Consider the following 20,054-nt stretch of genomic DNA (forward strand, 5'->3'; position numbering starts at 1 on the left):
TCCATTCAGATTTTATGACAATATTAGTCAAATAACTTTCATTCTATTCAATTTATCACTTCCAAAGAAAAGTGTAAAAACATTTTATGTAATTGTCAGAATATTAAGGTCTCAGATGGCATGGCTAACCTCAATGAAAACCTGTTCATTGTACCAAGCTCAGTCATTTAAAAATACAGTGCCTAAAAATATGATTTCCAATAATAATTGGGCTCATACATTTAAAAAAAACATTAGTTGGTGACCCAAAAACTACAATTTATTGATGTTTCTTGTGTTTCCACTTGCTTTCTCCCATGTCTCTTGTCTTGCATGATTACAAATATTCCTGGCTGTATACCTGCATGCATGGAACTGGTAAGTTTCTCCTTTAACCACAAAACTCACAGCCATTATTAAGATTGAGTAGTCCATGTCAGAATGAATCATAGTTCTGGACCAAATCTGTACATGCTTGCAGTTGTGCGCACGTGCACACACACACACACACACACACACACACACACACACCACACCATGTGGTCTCAATCACAATAATGGGAAACCAACGAAAACAACAAAAATTTCCACTAACCAGAAAGTGTATGTCTAAATGTATACTTTAGACAAAAACTCTTAAAAGTAAAAAAAAAATATTGTGTTTTATAGCAAAACAATGTTACAGATACTCATTTTAGCCCAAGTATGGTCTGTTTTAAATAATTATGAATTGAAAATAAATATATGCAAACTACAAAGTTTCAATTTATATTTAGGTAATTCCTGTTAGTATTTAACACATTATAAATTCTCCTCTCCAAGAAATAAATGTATATACTTTTCAATATATAAATTCTTTTTATGTTGTATTTCATAAAGAATATATATGCTCCAATGTTATAGAGAGTTTTGGGTGACTGATCAGGTACCAAACTGTCTCTGTCATCTTCTCATTTGGGAAGATGCTAACTCGTACTCCAGATATACTCAGGCAAACAATTTTATTCCTTCTCAAAGTCTCTTAGTTCTTTAGGGGTTACGATGTTTGTAGATCTAGATAGATGTTTTAAGTTGATAAGGAGAAAATATGATAGATATTGATATATATTTGGAATTTTAGATACACCAAGATAGAAAAGATGTCTCCTTCAAGGCTGTCAAATACAAATAGCCAAGAACACCAAGAATGTAACATTTATATAATTCCTGATTGTGTCATGGTTCTTCTTGCTTTAGGTGGTTTAGTGTATATATGTGTGATAATATAAATGTATATGTAAAAAATAAAAAAATGTTTTAAAAAATTTTACAGAGGAAAAAATAACATATAGCATATTTTGTGCTATTTTAACAAAAATATTTGAGATAGGGTAACTTACAAAATGCTCAAAATATATCTCCAAGTTTTAGAGGCTTGGAATCCAAGATCAAGGTTCTTCTTGTTTGGTTCTTATAATGATGACTAAATGATAGCCTAATGCTACATGACACCTTTTTTTTTTTAAATAAGGGCCTAATCACCTTATGTTGAAAAATCGACAAAGCTCAATCAACTCTTAAAGTTCCTATCTCTTGAAATTCTCACATTGGCAACACCCAAATATTGGAGGAGGATTTACCCAAAACAGGGGACGAATGACTGAAATAGGACAGGTCAATTTCTTTTAAATTATTGAGTACAAGATTCCTTTTTTATCTATACTTACCACATGTCTTCATATCTATTTGCAATACACACACACAGGTTTGGGCAGACTAGAATAGAAAGCAAATACCATAATACCATAATGTCTACAAACCTTATGTTGTTGTATTTGGCATTTTAGGTCTTCAAGATCAGGTCCAAAAGGCTCTTCTTCCATTTTCTTAGTTCTCTCTTCAGTTTTTGTTAGCCAGTCATCTAGCTCTTTTAGTTTCTGATTCTGGAGATCCATTAGAACTTTGTGTAAACTGAAAAATAAAGAAAACACCTATTTTTTTCCTCTACTAAGTTTGTTTATTAGTAATAAATACATGTCTACATAACTGATGGCCCATCCAATTTCTTGGATTTTTGGATATTAAAAATACAAGAGTAAAATTTCTAAAATTATTTTCCCTTGGCTATTTTTCCCTCAGAAACACACACACACACACACACACACACACACACACACACACACACACGCACACGCACACACACACACACACACATACACACACACACATCTAGTAATATCATAGTTTCTAAAAATATTTACATAGTGAGATATATGTTAACATCCTAAATAAAAAAGAAATGGGGCTGGCAATGTAGATCAGTGGGTCAAGGCACTTGCGCTGCAAAAATGATGATCTGTATTTGATCTCTCAAACCCACTGAAAGGTTGAAGGAGAAAACTAACTAAATAAAGTTGTTCTCAAATCTCCAAATCCGTGTTGGTAGATACAGAATCCACCTACACAATGCATGTGCGCATGCATACACCCACATTTGTGTATATGTACATACACACAAACTGACACTAATCACAAAAATAATTAATAACATTGAATACAATTTTAAAATGAAGTAGAAACTCTCTGGTAACAAAATTAATGAACATCGTATTACTGGTGGTTTTTGTTGCTATAATTTAGTATCTACAATAAACATCACAAATCATTTTCCTCTTTTAATTTTTAGGATACGTATAAACATGTATAGCAAAAATATTTATCAGGTAGCAAATGATGCTTCAACATATATGTAAATTGAATAATATCTAAATATATTTGAATATTCTTTTTAATTAATTTATTTATTGTTTAAAATCCTGATCATGGTCCCCTCCCTCCTCCCCTCCAAAGCCCACATTCCCTCCTTCTTCCTCCATCTCCCCACCTTATTTCTCAAAAAAGAGGAGTACCCACCCACCCACCTACTCCAGATCATCAAGTCCCATCAGGATTGAGCAAGTCCTCTTTTCCTATGTCCTGGCGAGGCAGCTCCTCCAAGGGGAGTGATTAAAAAGCAGGCAATCTAGTCCATGTCAAAGACAGAACCCATTCCCCTTATTAGGGGACCCACATGATGTCTGAATTGCCCATCTGCTGCATCTGTGTATGGGGCCTAGATCCACTCTATATATGGCCCATATTTGGTGCTTCAGTACTTCAGTCCCTGTTAGACCCTCTGGTCCCTCATTACTGGATGCTGTTGGTATTATTGTAGAGTTCTTATCATCTTCAGTTCCTTCTATACATCCCCTCACATTTCCACAAGACTCCCTGTGCTCCACCCAGTGTTTGGCTGTGAGTCTCCGCATCTGTTTGGATCCACAGCTAGGTGAAGCCTCTCAGAGAACATCTATGCTAGGTTCCTTTCTACTAGCATAACAGAGTATTGCTAATATTTTCAGGGCCTGGCTCTCTCCTATGGATTGAGTATCAGGTTGGGTCATGCATTGGCTGGACATTCTCTTAATCTCTGCTCTATATTTATCCCTGTGCATCTTGTAGGCAGGGTAAATTTTGTGTCAAAGTTTGAACATTCTTATCTCCTTAAATCTTTATATATCTTAAATGGCAAAACTCTCAAATTCTATTTATTCTAGCATTTTTAAATGGACAGTATATTACTGTAATATGCAGAAAAATATTTTCCTAACCATAGCTTACTACCCACTGATCAATTTCCCCTTTCTTCTATAAATTTTTATCATGCTTTCAATTAAGATATTTATTTTGACTTTTAGGTTTTCAACTAATACAATGTGGCAGAATTGATAATGGGCCAGTTCTAAATTTAGGCTGAAAGAGATTTGAAGTTTTTCCCTGATTCCACTCCACAAGAGTCCACACTAAACTATTAAATAATTAACTATCATGTAACAAAAGGCACTAGAGGGTAGAATTCTATCAGGAAATTGATGTTCCAGCAAAATATAGCCCAAAGTGTGACCTTCGTGCCATCATTTGATACAGAATCTGTAGTACAGATTTGTGAAATTATCAGTTATTTTGAACAACTAAAGTTTTAGTATTTTCCATGACTAAGTAGATACACAAATTAGTGTTTTTCTTCAAAGACAGATGAAATAATAGCCTGAGTAGTAGATATGTAGCCCAATGGCCTAGACTCATTACCTAGTCTTTGTCCTACAACCCAGGTCTTAGACATTTCACTTCCATTTCCAATTTGAGAGACATGAGTTAATACATTGCTTATAACTGGAAAACTATATGTTGAATATGAAAATACATCTTGACACAATTTCATCTGTTAATTCAAAAAAGGCTTACAACTCAAATGTAAACATAGAAAATAAATGTTCTATCCAAAGTCTATGTTTAAAATACTTAATTAATAGAAATACTAGGCTTTTTGTTTTTTTTACAGAAATTCTGGTAGAATATAGGAGTGAAGGATTGTGTAGCAACACTTACTGAAATGTTATGAATATTCTATTTTCGCATCTTAATATGATGGCCACTTGCCATCCAGGTCTACTAAACATAGAGTATATAGCTAATGAGACTGAGAAGTAGAATTTTAACTAAGAATTTGGCTACTGGATGCAATAGTGGACAACTAAGCATCTTTTTTGACAGATACTTAGATTGATATCAATCATAAACTATCATTTCAACATTTTTACCTATATACTATTTCATTATATCATGTAATATATTCAAACAATGTTATCCTGAGCTTAAATATATAGCAGCCTAGAAAATTTAAATTTTTTAGAAAATCTTATAAAACAAAAATAATACTTTTAAATTAATATTTGTTAATGTTTTGTCATACAGATAGCATTTATTTAGACTTACAGATATATATTATAAAGTTATTTGAAATATATAATAAAATCTAACCATTTGTGATATAATTTACAAATAAAAGTAAAAGATATTTATAGATGTAAAATCCTGGAATAGTAAAATTCAAATTTACCAAGGACAAGCACTTTAGGAATGCTGTTTCTTTTGGAAATTCCTCGAGTTCACAATCTGACTATATGTTGTTCTAAGAATATAGCCACAGAAAGTCAAATGTTCTGGATGTGTATATTAGAAAAAACCTACCAGTGATATTCAGTTATATCGTATAATTGAAATGCCATTCCATGATTACAGTTGAACAAAAAAACCTATGCAATTTGGATTCAGATTGCAGAGTGCAAATCTACAAAGGCAGAGTGCATGTATGAATTAAAGACAATTTTTGTTGCACTCTGTGGTTTCAAATGAATGTCATTAAGTAAAATCACACAAAACAAATTTAAAATTTGTTTACTTACCAATAAATAATGGCTTGAAAATATTGGCAAAGTGATTGTAATTGGTAGATTGTAATTTTTAGCTCAAGATTTATTTACATGCAACTATGTGCTTCTATAAGATCATCATATTCTCATATTCTAACATACTTATTTTAAACATTTGTTAGAGTTTTACCTTCATTGTCTATTATGAATTTCATCAAATGTGATGATTCACATAGGCTATTATTCAAATCATCACAGAAACAAATAGAGTGTATGTGAATAATGACTAAGGATAAAAAGATATATATTAGAAGATTGGGAAAACTTTTCAAACATCCGATTCAACATAACACTTGAATAGTGCAATCTGAATTTATATTATCTTTAGATAGAGAGTTTAATGAACAACTGATACTGAAAATAGCTCTGATTCTGAGGACTGACTTCTTTATCATTTATACTGTAGCTCCTTTGTCCCCACAAATACCAAGTAATTGATTGGCTAAATCAAACCATTGTTGGGTATAACAATTAACATGAACCATATGCATAGAGACCACATACTTACTTTACCTCATCTACCTATAAACTGCTAATACTGCAGAACTCATCATTTAAAATAATAAGTTTAACCACATCCCATCTGACTTTAAAATATATTTATATTTTGAATAACAAATTAGATTAATGATATGTCTGATAATAGATGTCTTCTTGGAATAAATATTATGTATGACTGTGATTATACTAGCCATAATAACAGATAAGCAAACAAAATATTTCTTGAGCCATGGAACAAACAAGTGGAAGTAAAAGAGTGGAAATTCAGCTGATTTTCCTATTCACAGCCTGCATTACATTATAATATCTATTATCTGTGTTACTGTTCATTTTTAGAGATACAAATATATACATATAGTTAATTTTAATTATATTTCTTATAAAGATGGAAAAAATAGAGAAAGAAGTCATGTACTTTGAATTTACAAAAAAGATTTCAATAACAGATATGTTATATGATTTCTTCATTGGGGTGGAAATTACAGTTCTTACTTTTGAAACAAATTTTACCATGAAGTTTCCTTTAATGATAATAACTACAGTGCACTTAGAAAATTATTTTGTCTCATACAAATGGCCATGATATAAATGGCCACATGTTTAAAAGAAGTATAGAATATATAGAACCCACAAAACATAAAATTTAGGTCCAAACAAGCAAACGTTACTTCATAATAGGAAAAATATTGAACTCAAAATTAAGGATATTTGGATTGGAGAATAAAGGATGAAGTGGAAGGGGGAGGTTGAGAGGTGATGTGATCCAAAGATTATATTCATGTATGACATTCTTTAAAAACTTGAAAACAAATTTTTAAAAGTAATATACTTTAGTTATCAAGATCAAGATTAAAGATCAAATGTGAACAAATATATTTGCAGTTTTAAAACCTAAATTCAAATAATAACAGCAACATAATAAAAAAGCTGCATAGCTAGTTGAAAAGGACTCCTGTGACAAATACATTATGGTAAGGATTAATACAATCTTCCTGATTAAACAAAAAGTAGATGGAGGAACTTGCAGGTGTCACTACAAAAATAGAACAGCTATTAAGATACAATGCTTGAAATGTTTAATAAAATTATTTTTATTATGCATGATTATTGCTGATATGCTATGTTCACATTCATTTATACAACAATAGAAGCCCATCCTCAGCTTAGATAATTTTTGCCAGTATGGAGGGTGTAGTAAAGTGTTTTGAATAAGTGGATATGTGATAAATAATTCTTAAGTTGGTGACTATTACAACTGATGTCAATAAGCATGAAATATAGATGGAATTCAGATATCAGAATTAATTTATGAAATATTCTTCCTCTCCTAGATCTGCTCTTGTTAATCAGCCCATTCATTTAACATGAATCTGTATTAGTTATAAATCAGAGCACAATCAGTTTACTTCCTTCTGCCTTAGGTCATTTGTCTTTACTTGTTCTTATTGACTAAGCTATCTTCATAGCTCATACCCCACATACCTTTGCTTAGTCTTTGTAATTAATATACTATCTGAAATGTATTTTCAATTTTGAAATAACAAGTATGTTTCACTATAAGAATATATTCTATACTTAATTTTACTTTTTATCATCGGTCACTATCATATAACAATATAAGGCTTTATATTTATAAGAGAGGGTAGTTTGTTCATAACTAAATCAGTGCTGAGAATATTGTTTATTCATGCATCCATCCAAATGATGGATGAATGCATGAATAAACTTAGTTTGCTAATTACTGTTATTTATCTTCAGATGAAAGCATTCTTCCAAAAACGTTATACTCTTAAATATATTCTACAGATTCAGATTTTCTGTTTGTAATTAAAACTTTAAGAATGACATACTTTACATTAATGTAATAAGGGATGTTCACATTTTGCTCCATTAGTCTATACTGTTTTTATTAGTGTTAAAATATATGTCATGTGGACTTGACCTCATTTCCCATTAAAATGTGTTAAAAACTGTTGTTTGTAATCCAACAACTAAGCAATAAATTTTCAGTATTCACATATTATCCTTATTATATATTCCTAGTCTTTCAAAAGTCTTTCTATTTTAGTAATCACCTGTGGTAGAAGGCATTAACATTTGAGGTCTGAATGGAGCATCAATAACATCATTTTTAAACTTTAAAGGAACTTAAAATATTTATTCCACATTAATTGATATAAAATGGAGACAGAAAGCATAATTTATACATATGTTGACAAAGGAATATATATTCAGATTATTTAACTTTGATAAGTGATTCTCAAGTATGCTTTAAAGTCAACTAGGATCTTGTTAAATTGCAGATTCTGTGTATACAGATGAAACGTAGGACAAAATTTCTGACCTTTACAACAAGTTCTCAGGTGATTCAGAAGCTTCTGGTCCTAAGAATATCTAGATCTATAAAGACATCATATCAGCACCATGGGATGAAATAATAAAGGTAGTAATGTATCTAACTTTGATGTAAAATTAAAATCAGAAGTTTGACATCATTCATCCTTTGCTGTTTTCTGCTTGAAATTTCAATTCAAAGACTATAACTCTCTATATAGTCCCATTAAATATGCAATGTACTACTTTGTTAATTTTTGAGAAAACAGTCCATCTACTTGTTCACCATCCCATTTTCTCTACCCACTCATATGTTATCTGATTCATCATAAAAATAGGCAATATTTGAAAAACTGAACCATTTTTGCAGACATATTTTTCTTTCCAGTCAAAGTGTGGATAACTCATAATGATTTTTCATGTTATATCTTGTATTTAATCTCAGATACTATTCATATCTCTTCTCCTACTGATGATGTGCACCACAACATAACTTCATTTGGCCTCCTTACTGATTTGCTTTAATTTTCCCTTAACTTTTACAAAGGTTTTCATTTCCCCCTGCATGTCATAACTACAGTTATCAGAGAAGTTGATGGAACTTGCTGTGCTCATCTCTATTAGTCCTCATAGAACTGTCAGTAAATCATTTTTGCTCTCTACAGGTTGCATTATTCAATCAAATTAATTAGTTTATTCATCTAGGGAAAAATCTTCTGTTGTCCCCATGCCAGTTGTCTTTTTTTTTTTGCACCCACAGTTGGACGTTTCATCTCTTTCTTCCTTCCTCTCACCTCCTACCATCATTAGGGTATTACACATCAAAACACCCAAACTAAACATAGATTATTTAGCTTACTTTGCATCAGATTTCTAGCTTGAGAATGCCAGCATGCAGTATCTTATTTCATTTTGAAAACAGAGGCACTTTGTTCTCTGAATTGATTCCGCAAAACTAGTGTTAGAGAAAAGTAGAAGCCACATGATAATGAAGTACTTTATGACCATACATTATCTTACCTGATGTCTGTGTCAACTTTCTGAGAGTCAATTTATGGACATTAAAGTTGGCATTTGGAGAGGTAGGGAATCAAGAAGAAAAGTATCAAATAATATTAATAATAAAAGAGGAAAAAGAATGGAAAGAAATATTTATATTTTTGACTGTTATTCCCTGGCATGCGTATTTTTTAATGTTCTAATTTGATAAACACAATCTTTAACATAATGGTAATTACTCTGATCATGCTTCCATGCCCTCATAATAAGACATTACAAAATATTTTTCCAAAAATCAGTGAAGAAATTTAAAAAAAGGAATAAGCAATAAAATTATATACTAGTTAAAATAATATGGTGAATTTAATAAATAGCCTTGTCCAACTCCTCTTCTTCATGTCTGTATGATCATTATGCTTTTTTATTTTGTAGTGAATTTTCAGAAAAATGTACCTTTCAATACCATATCACAATGAATATCTTTCAGAAATATTATATAAAGAGTTTGTGACTGTTGTATGAATCAGGAAACAAAGAATAATAGAAGGCAAGTATATTTCTCCAATTCAAACAAATAAGTGTTGAAGGCAGAGCTTATCCTTCAGATACAGTGAAGATTCAATTTTAGATAAAGTAGACATGAGAGCAAGTTGTTATCTCCGTTTTTATTTTTTTCTGAGGCTGGCAGTAATTATTTATGGTTTGTGAAATAGTTTCACCCAAATACGGTTTGCAGAAGGGTAATGTCTGCATGTGAAATGTAAGTCATTAAAAGCCCAAAGAAATAACAACTCTTAATATTAAAGAACACAAAATGGATGTAAACAATTATGTGGGGCATTGCTGGGCAAGGGAAAAGTCCTCCTCCTCCAGTTAGCCATTTGTTCAGAAAAGGGAATGACTTCCTTTTGATATCAGAGGGCTCCTAAATTGGATCTGGTAAGAGGTGTCACAGACCTGGTCATGCTCTGATAAAAAGTAAAGCCACCTTCGGATTACCAAGGGCTGTTTCTCTTTCCTAAGTTGAGTCTCTCAAGATATTTACTATAAACAGTCCATATCCTGAGACATCCCTTTTTATGACGCCCAGGGCTTTTAAACCCTGTATTCATAAGTGGGAGTCATCTTTTTTTTAGTTCTTCCTTTCCAGCCTTCTACTCCATTTTGGTCCCTTCTTTTTCATCTTTCCTTTTTTATCCTGTCTGTCCTTTTAGCTTTTGGATTAGTTTAAACTCCCCATTTTCACACCAAATGCATGAGACTTAGAATGCACAACACAGTTTAGCTTCTGGCTTCACTGACTGTCTTCTTTGGGCTTGCCATTCCAGAAACTGCCTTCAGCACTTTGCAATCCAGATGCTATCAGATTTCATGCTTGTGAGAAAGAAGGGGGGCTTTTTCAGTCAGAGAGGCTTGAGAGCCTGGATTCTCTCTGCCAAAGATGCAAATCAGGGTGAGGACCTGCTCTCACTCCAGGAGAGCCTCTCCTATACACCATGCCTGAGATCCAGCAGGCTCCATTACTGTCCTGCAGCTTTAGGCGCAACGACCTCTGTTTCTCCATCACAGTGCAAGCTCCCTCGGAGCAAGGAGAAAATGGAGGGTGACACAATTATATTTAATATAAGCGTATACCTAAGAGAGTAGAGTATACTTGAGATACAAGAAAAACTAAAATTGGATTTCAGGGTAGCTGGGGCAAAGATTAAGAAATAGGCCTACAGGAGAAAATCTGGTCAGCTGCATAGAGCAGCCCCACTAGAAATAGTGTTGCCTAGTGAATGCCCCCAAAGGGTCCCACTGGAGATGGAGCTGATAAGAGACCCAGTTTTATGGCCACATTCCTTCCTGCCCACCAGAGATAGGGTTAATAAGAAATCAGACGCTTCCCTGGACAAGGTAGTAAACAAAGAGAAAATAAAGCTAAGCCTTGGTTGGTCTTGGTACCTTTTTCTGTGGCTTGTCACCTTTATAGACATTAGACCTCTTTATGTTACTCAACCAATACATGCTTGCCAGGTTGGAACTCCCCTGCTTTGGGGCACTGGGAGGGATATAAATTTACCCTCAGCCCAGAGATCGAGGTTTTTTCTGGGTACCACTGTGTTGGTGACCAGTCAGAGCTCAGCTTGAGTCGATTAAAGGTCTTCATGTATATTGCGTCCATATCGAGTACTGGTGGTCTTATCTGGCGGTCTTGCGATCTGGGTACAACAGACTGATACTACAATTCTTTCTTAATGTAAGATACTAAGATCTCTTTATTAGCTTGTTCCAGATCTCTCTCTCTCTCTCTCTCTCTCTCTCTCTCTCTCTCTCTCTCTCTCTCTCTCTCTCTCTCTCCTCTCCCTCACTCTAATACTAGCCTAGGCAATAACACAACTTTTGTCCCACCTCTCCAATGCATAAAGTCTTTAAGTAGTATTTAAATGGCTCTAGTCTATGTGGTGGTTTTATCAAGAATCATCTCCAAACTCTGAAGTTTCATGGATCTTTGGTTCCTCAAATGAGTCACCTTGTTCCTATTTTGGGACGTTTGTATTACATGTTCCTTTAGTCAAATTTTGTAACTCCTCATCCCTTCTTATTTGAATCTCAAACTGAACTGATCAACTATACAATTCTTCCTTGGATCACAAAGAAATTCTAATTGTTCAATGATTCATTAGCAGAGCCTTTTGTAACATTTTCAAATATTGGATATTTCTGTCATGGTCTTGGTTTATTGGAGATCAGCTACTCTAGAATAGAACAAAGTTCATGAAAACTGCAGTATCTTATTTCTTGTGATAAAGAAAGTGTCTGTAGTACTTTTATTTTAATCACTGTAATTGAAGCTACCCAAGAATATTTGTTAATATTTGTAAGCAAAGATAGAAATAAACATGGAAACATACTTCTTTAAAACCTTCATATATTTATATTTATTTGCTTAATCAAAACAATGTAATACATATTGGCAAAACTTATCTAAATATATTTTATGTAATATGTGATTCCTTAGTATTGTCTCATTTTAATAAAACATGTAAAAATGGTCTATAAGACCTTTTTCTCCCCTTGCCTTTTTTACAACCATCCTAAATGTTGAGCCACAAACAAAAGCCCCAAAATATTCCCTAAAAATGAGATACTGGTTTTTATTGTTTTTACTAATTGTAGCTATGTAGTGATATTGTAATTTTAGGATTCAAATTATCTAATAGGATGTATATGAACATTTTTGTGAATGATATATTAAAATACATGCAATTTTAATTCTAGGCTGAATTTATATTTTTTACAAATCAACATCACAATGCAATTAACTAATTAAATAATGATAAGTTGTATATACCACATGGTTTTTCACCTGAAAAAAAAAAGAATCATGTAGAATGGGCTCACAAAAGGAAGATATATATGGCTAACTAGGAGAGTAGTAAACAGGAGAGTGGCCTTTTTACGTAATCTATTTTTTGAGGCTACTATGGTTAAGTTGCAAGTAGAATCCCAAACATATAGACTGTGAATATCTGTGAAAATTTGACGTCTCTGTGTCTTATGAATTATGATAATAAATGTGTGAAATAAAAATATTTTCCTGCAGGGATTTATGGAAACCTAGCTCAATAATTATAAAAGGACACTATAGTTTTCACTTCTAGGGTTAGTTAAAATAATTGCAATGATAATAACAGGGCAATCATGTAAATGTGAATATCCTATTATATTCTGACTTGGAATATATATATATATATATATATATATATATATATATATATATATATATTGTGTGTGTGTGAAAATTCCCCTTTATAATTTATGCCTGACTTTTTCAAAAACCATGAGCATAAAATGTGTTTTCTCCTTCCCTCTTGCCACACTATAATTTAGTACTGGCACAGCAATCCTCCCAGCATATCTAATGAGTTTCTTCATCCTATTTTAAAACCTTTAAATCTTCACAAATAATAGCTAAGTAAACTTAAGGCACTTGGACAAATTCTTTAGCTTAATGTATTCAAATCCACAGTTGGCACTTCATTTCTTTTCATTTAAAAATAAATCTATCTTGTCTCGCTAGGCTCTACATGAATACACACACCTAACAATATAAATCAAAGCAATACATGCAGAATAATGGAATCTGCTTGTTACTTTAGTGAGAAATAGGCCATTTTCAGAAATGTCTCAAAATCTTTTTTTTCAATAAGTCAATACAAATTCTTAAACTGATTCATAGCCACAGTGAGTTCAAATAAGGATTTTCACATACAAATGAGAAACTTTTCTCCATGAGTATATTCATAAAGAGATGAGTAATTTCCTTCAGAAAAGAATCTTCCAGTCATCTATTACTCATCAAGGATGTTTTTTATGCACAGGAATTTTCACATGTATCTATGGCTGCTACATTTACACTTTAACTTTTGTTGAAAGTCTTGAAATATTAACTGGGAAAATGTTTGACAATTCTCAAAAGCTTAGATCAGTAGATAATCTGCCTAAACATAATCTCTATTTTAGTTGCTATAGCATAAATAGTTAAGTTACTGACATGAAAATCTAGCCATAACATCCCAGAAAAAAATTATATGCCTTAAATTGCAAATATAGATTAAAGTATCAAACTATATCAAAATAATAACAAAGAACCTAAAACTTAATTGTTTTCTAAGATGTACCTTCACAGGGCTTAGTTTCTGATGACTCAGTGGTTAAGAGGACTTGTTGCTGCTTTTGCTGGGGTCCAGGATTCAGTTCCCACTGCCCACATGGCAGCTCACAACCACCTGTAACTCTCTCATTCTAGTGGTTCTAATGCTTTCTTCTGTCCACCCCAAATATCTGATGCACATAAACTCACACAAACAAACATATATGCTTATGAAATAAGCATAAATAACTGTATAAATGTTTATAAAAGTAGACTGTCAGTATGTTGCTCATGATGGCCTCCTGTTTTGAGCTTCTAATTTTTGGGGTTCAACCCCAGGACAAAAAACTTAGGTACTTATTTAAAAATAACAAATTGTATGGTGGCCACCAGGTTCTCCCTGCAATGCCCTACTGGCTAGCTTACCCATCCCTTATGGTGAACTCTCCAGACCAAAGCCCTGAACTGGTCTTCCTGATATAATCCAACCATTCGGCTACCTGCTCTCTTTGTACTTTGGGGCCTCCTGGCTGTTGGCCCTGGTCCTCTTCTCTCCCTTCCCCTCATTCCTCTCCTCACATACATCTTACTCTAGTTACGTCCAGTCTGGACTCTCTCAGCTGTTTCTGCCTCTGGCTACATTTTCCCTTTTACCCAAAACAATCTTTCTCTTCCACCATACCTAAAAGCAGTCATGTTTCCTTCTTATTTCCTTTTCCATTCATTTAGTGCCAAAACCCTACAACAGTTATGCCCTTTCTTTCCCCCTTTTATTTCTTTTTTCATTTACTAATTAGCTAAGATTTCAGGCATGTCATACTAAATTATTAATTATAAGCAAGCAAGGATTTACTTCGAAGCAGTATGTAGAATTTTACACTTATAATCCTAGTTACTCCTGAGGTTGAGGCAGAAGATTGCAATTTTAAGATTAAATTGAGCTTCATAACAATTCCAAGGCCAACCTTACAAGTTTACTCAGATCCTGTCTCAAAATAGAAGAATGTTGGGAATGTTGCTCAATAGTAAAATCCTTGCCATATATATATATATATATCATGATTAACACACAGACATACATACACACACAAACACACACACACACAAAACTTACTTGCTTTGTTTTTCCATGCTAGCTACCCTGAGGCACTCCCATCTTGAATTTAGGAGATTCATTTGTTCTTGCACTTCAGTTTCTTCATCTTCTGATAATTTTCCTTTTCCAACTAGTCGACTTCCTAACTGTAGGACATTTCCAACACGTTCTTGATGGGCTGTCAAATCCATCATAAATCCCTGACAAGAAAAAGGTAATGACTGTAATCAACATTTGAGGAAAATATTAAGAGTTTGAGTTTGATTATTTGCAATTTTAAACCTTGATCCCATTTAAATGCATATTCTCATTAAGCACATTCTAGTTTTTATAGTATGAAATTCTTCATCATTTTAAACATGAATTAGAAAAATCTATGACCTTAGAAGAACTTCTGAGGTAGAATACCTTAAGTGAAACATTTTATGATAGAATGTTTAATAAACAGCTCACAGGAGGACCTAGAGAAAATAGTAGCACGTGCTTATTATCCCAGCACAAAAGATAACGAGGAAGGAAGATAGGAATTATGTCAAGGCTAGCTGGGTTATATAGTTAGTACCAGGCTTTCCAGATACAGAAAAGACCTATCTCAATACAAGAAAGAAAGGGTATGGTATACAGAGAATAATCTGAGCAACTATATATTCTCAGGAAACCTCTCCCAGTGAGGATCCCCCAATATACTACCACACAGGTAGTCACGGTGTTCAAATCCACTATCAGCACCTCAGAGGCTTGTCTTCAAATACAGATTGCTCTCATCCAGTGCACAAACGTTATTTATCAACATCTCAAAATTAACACAGAAAAACATATTTGTAAGTATCTTACTTATTTTCAGAATAACTGATAAAAGGAAGACTTGTCATTGTAAATTGATACTTTAGGCTCATAAATCAGTGTTTTGTTTTACCTCATGCGCATGGAACTGTTCCTTCACTTCTTCAACATCATTTAAAATCTCTCCTTGTGCTCGCAATGTGTCCTCTGCAGACAGAAGCCATGAGAGCACTTCTTCTAAAGCAGTTTGGTAACTGTCCAAGTTTACTTCTGTCTCCATCAATGAACTGCTAAATGACTTGTCTTCAGGAGCTTCCAAATGCTGACCGGTAAAATAAATTGAATGTTATATACAGTTAGTGGTTTTTTTCAGACTATTTCAGTACACAGAAAATGAAAAATCGCATGAAATGTTTAAAATGTTAAAAATTTCTACTTGCATTATCATGAATGGCAAAAACAAAAATAATGAGCCTGCCTTTTAACTTTCTCATGAACACACACACAAATTCTCAAATAACAGTTGAAATTTACACCACATTAACATTTTTTTAAAGTTCATCTATATTACACTAATGTAAATATTACACTATGTTACTCTTTTTGTTGAATCTTAAATTCATACATATAATTGATAAAAATTTGTCACAAACTGACCTCATAAACCTTAATTACTAGCCTGTTCAATGGCACATAATAAAATGCAAGGAGATGGTTTTGCTACAGAGGCTGGAGTATGTTGTATGGATAGGACTTGCCCCTACGTACAGACAGGGTAGTTTACAACACAAAATATCAGCTTCTAAGCCTGGATTATTTGATGTTCTACAATTTATATTCAATGAGAGGGATGCTCTCCTTGGAGAACCTATATGCTCTTTTACTCTTACTTTGGCCAATAACCAAGTGAAATAACAACAACAACGAAAACATGGAAAGTCTGCAGATATTTTTAATCAAGTGCATAAATAGTAGGTTTCTGTATTTCAAAAATCTAAAAACAACATACTCAAATGTGTTTCACCCAGATGTAAGAGTTATAGCCAAATATCTGATAAGGTTAAGCAGAGGAAAATAAACATTACCTCTTACGGTAACTCCCTTCGTTAATTTTGACTTGACACATACTTTGGGTAGTATTTTGAGAGAAAAAAAAAACTGCATTTCAACCTTTCAGAAACTGTCTTGCCTTTGAGGGCTACTACACAAATAGCCTTTCTTGTAATTAGGCTATGTTTATGGCAGTGAAACAGGGTACTTTTCAATTACTGAAATGGCCAAATTTTGTCAACTGCTTATACACAGGAAACCAATTCAACATTTATGAAGTTATCACAGCAACAACTACTGTTGTCTTAAGTTTAACATGAATAATCAAGGGTATTGACCATGTCATTGATTACTGAGATGACACTACCAAGTTAGATAATCACTTATGTGGAAATTGATGACACACAAAGCACTTATACAACAACCCACAATCCCTTATTGAAACTAGCCCTTCTTTAATCAGTTAGATGAAGATGAAGGGAATTAGAATATGAGCTTCACAGAAAGTAAAATACAAACAACTGGGTTTATTTTGTGCTTCCACATTTTAATAGGAATAAAATCCATAGAAACACAGTAGTTACAAAGTGCAAAACATGAGACTTGATACCCTATGAGCATATAAAGGGGGATGAAATCTCCCTCAGGAACAGTCATAGGGGAGGGGAGTAAGGGGAAAATGGGAGGGAGGGAAGAATGGGAGGATACAAGGGATGGGATAAACATTGATATGTAACAAGAATAAATTTTTTTAAAAAGTGCAAAACACACAACCAGGTAAGTTTGAACCCACATTTTCCCTAATAACTGGAGTTATAATAGAGACAAGTATATGCTAATACTGTAATTTTTAAATTTTTACTGATTGAGTCTAATGGTAAGTAGCAAATGAACAATATGTCAAAGACCACTTGATAAAAATGCTTAACCTGGTACAAGAAACACATAAATTATGTTGTAGTTATAATTATTAATAAGTTTGTATAGATAAGTTAAAACAGCTTTAAAATGTTTCACCAAGGCCTATAGTGACAGTATTTTGTAACTGCCTGATTTTAGGGGTCAGATTATTAATGTAAAAAAGGTGACACTACAAAACTGAAAAGAATAGGTATACATTTCAGTAAGGTGTGTGTGTGTGTGTGTGTGTGTGTGTGTGTGTGTGTGTGTGTGTGTGTGTGTTTACATACACACATATAACTTCCAGTATTAATTTGTAAATAATGAATAGAAAGAGTAAACTGAAAATTAGTAATACCAAAATAGAACAATGATATGCTTTAAAATTGATATTAATATGCTCTCATTCAGTATCATACTGTATATATTCCTCTGATGATGTGAACTTATGCACTGTTTACTTCATGAGATGAAGCATGGTGAATGATGGACTCATTGTGACATTTTTTTTTTTACTTCATAAGATTTACTTTCAGTTTGTTTATATGGTGGATTACATTGATGGATTTCCGTATGTTAAACCATCCCTGCATTCCTGGAATGAAGCCTACCTGGTCATGGTGAATGATGTCTTTGATATGCTGTTGTATTCACTTTGAGAGTATTTTGTTGAGTATTTTTGCATCAATGTTCATAAGAGAAATTGGTCTGGAATTCTCTTTTTTTGTTGGGTCTTTGTGGGGTTTAGGTATCAATGTGACTGTGGCCTCATAGAAGAAGTTTGGTAATATTCCGTCCATTTCTATCTTTCGGAATAGCTTGAATAGTATTGGTATTAGCTCCTGTTTGAAGGACTGGTAGAATTCTGCGCTGAAACCATCTGGCCCTGGGCTTTTTTTGGTTGGAAGACTATCAATGGTTGCTTCTATTTCTATAGGCAAAATAGGGCTATTTAATTTGTTTATCTGGTCTTGGTTCAATTTTGGTAAATGAAATCGGTCGAGAAATTTGTCCATTTCCTTTAAATTTTCAAATTTTGTGGCATAAATGTCTTTGAAGTAGGTTCTTACGATTCTTTGTATTTCTTCGGTGTCTGTTGTTATGTCTCCCTTTTCATTTCTGATTTTGTTAATTTGGATAGCTAGTGATTTTGTATTTTACAGAATCTCACAGAACTTTATGTTGAGTCTCAAAAGCTACTTCGGACTTTTGGAAAGTGCTGCGATTGCTAAGGACTGTGAGGATTTTAAAAATGGATGAAATGTATTGAGACTTGAGGAAACAATGACAGAAATGTTTTGATTTAAAATGGCAAGTTTGGGTATCTATTTAACAAGGTTTGAGTTGTGGTTTATTAATCTTCATTATCAACTTTATGAGGTTCATTATAAAAAAACACTTCTGTATGCGTCTATGAGGATGTTTCTGCAAAGGGGGAGCTAAAGAAGAAATCGGTCCCCAAAACATTGATATGGAAATATCTCAGACCAAATACCTAGGAGAAAGGCAAGTTGAACTCCAGCATCCATTTCTCTTTGCTTTCTCTTTATAGATATAGTGTGATCAAAATGTCGAAATAATGTAAAAAATAATGTCCATCAGAACAAAACCTTCTTTCCTTAAAAAAAAAAAAGATTTACTTGAGTACAAGTACTCTGATGTAACAGTAATTTGGATAAAGTGCTAGATTTTATCACACTACTCAATGCAGAGTGTTCTTTAAATCTTAGAAATCATTAACTCCTAAAATTTTCATTTCAATAAGTCTCATACTAAAAGTTTAGTATAGACAGCTGAAACTACAAAAGACCATCTTAGCCTGAAGCCTGTTTGCAATCAAGGATGGTGGAAGCCTCCTGTACTCTCATGGGACTGTGGAGCAGCTTCAAGGACACATGGAAGTTCTGAGGTAAGACACCACAGCAGAAGAGGAGACTGTAGAGTCTCAAAAGCTACTTCGGACTTTTGGAAAGTGCTGCGATTGCTAAGGACTGTAGAGTCTACAGTATTTCCAGAACAATTGAAAACTGCAGGTACTATTGGAAGGTCTATTTTTAAAATGGATTCACAACATTGGAAAAATAGATGGTGGAACAGAGCTGCTCAATTGGGGAGAATGATGAAACTACAGACACAAAAATGAAGGGCCATTGTGAGTGTGACTATGCTTCAATGAGTATAAGGAAAACACAAATTAGACTTGTTTTGGCAGAGATCTACAAGTGGGGGCGGGAGACCTGGGAGAACTAGGAAATGAGTATGATCCGGGTGCATTATGTAAGTTCTCAAATAATAAAAAATATTATGTTTGAAAAAAGCTTAGGAATTATTTATTTCTGGAAATTTTCATTCAACATGTCTCATTAAACATAGCTAGCTGACCTTACTAAAAGCAAAGATGTGGATAAAGGAGGGTAATTATCACACACACACACACACACACACACACACACACACACACACGCACACGCACACGCACACA

At 33.3% G+C, this 20,054-nt stretch overlaps 1 protein-coding gene across 10 annotated transcripts in view; it reads right to left on the reverse strand.

Moving 5' to 3' along the window:
- Positions 1-20,054, reverse strand: part of DMD (dystrophin) — a gene marked incomplete at its 3' end in the record, with an annotated part of 2,106,393 nt that overhangs the window by 1,430,435 nt on the left and 655,904 nt on the right. For all 10 annotated transcript variants that reach the window (XM_084788839.1, XM_084788837.1, XM_084788840.1 and 7 more), the window contains 3 exons: positions 15,756-15,944; positions 14,858-15,039; positions 1,779-1,929 (listed from right to left, as the gene is read on the reverse strand). In XM_084788839.1, the coding sequence (XP_084644965.1) occupies positions 1,779-1,929; positions 14,858-15,039; positions 15,756-15,944 (522 nt within the window). The remainder of the gene's footprint in view (positions 1-1,778; positions 1,930-14,857; positions 15,040-15,755; positions 15,945-20,054) is intronic.

The sequence above is a fragment of the Acomys minous genome, assembly GCF_964271855.1.
Source record: "Acomys minous genome assembly, chromosome: 7".
NCBI lineage: Eukaryota > Metazoa > Chordata > Mammalia > Rodentia > Muridae > Acomys > Acomys minous.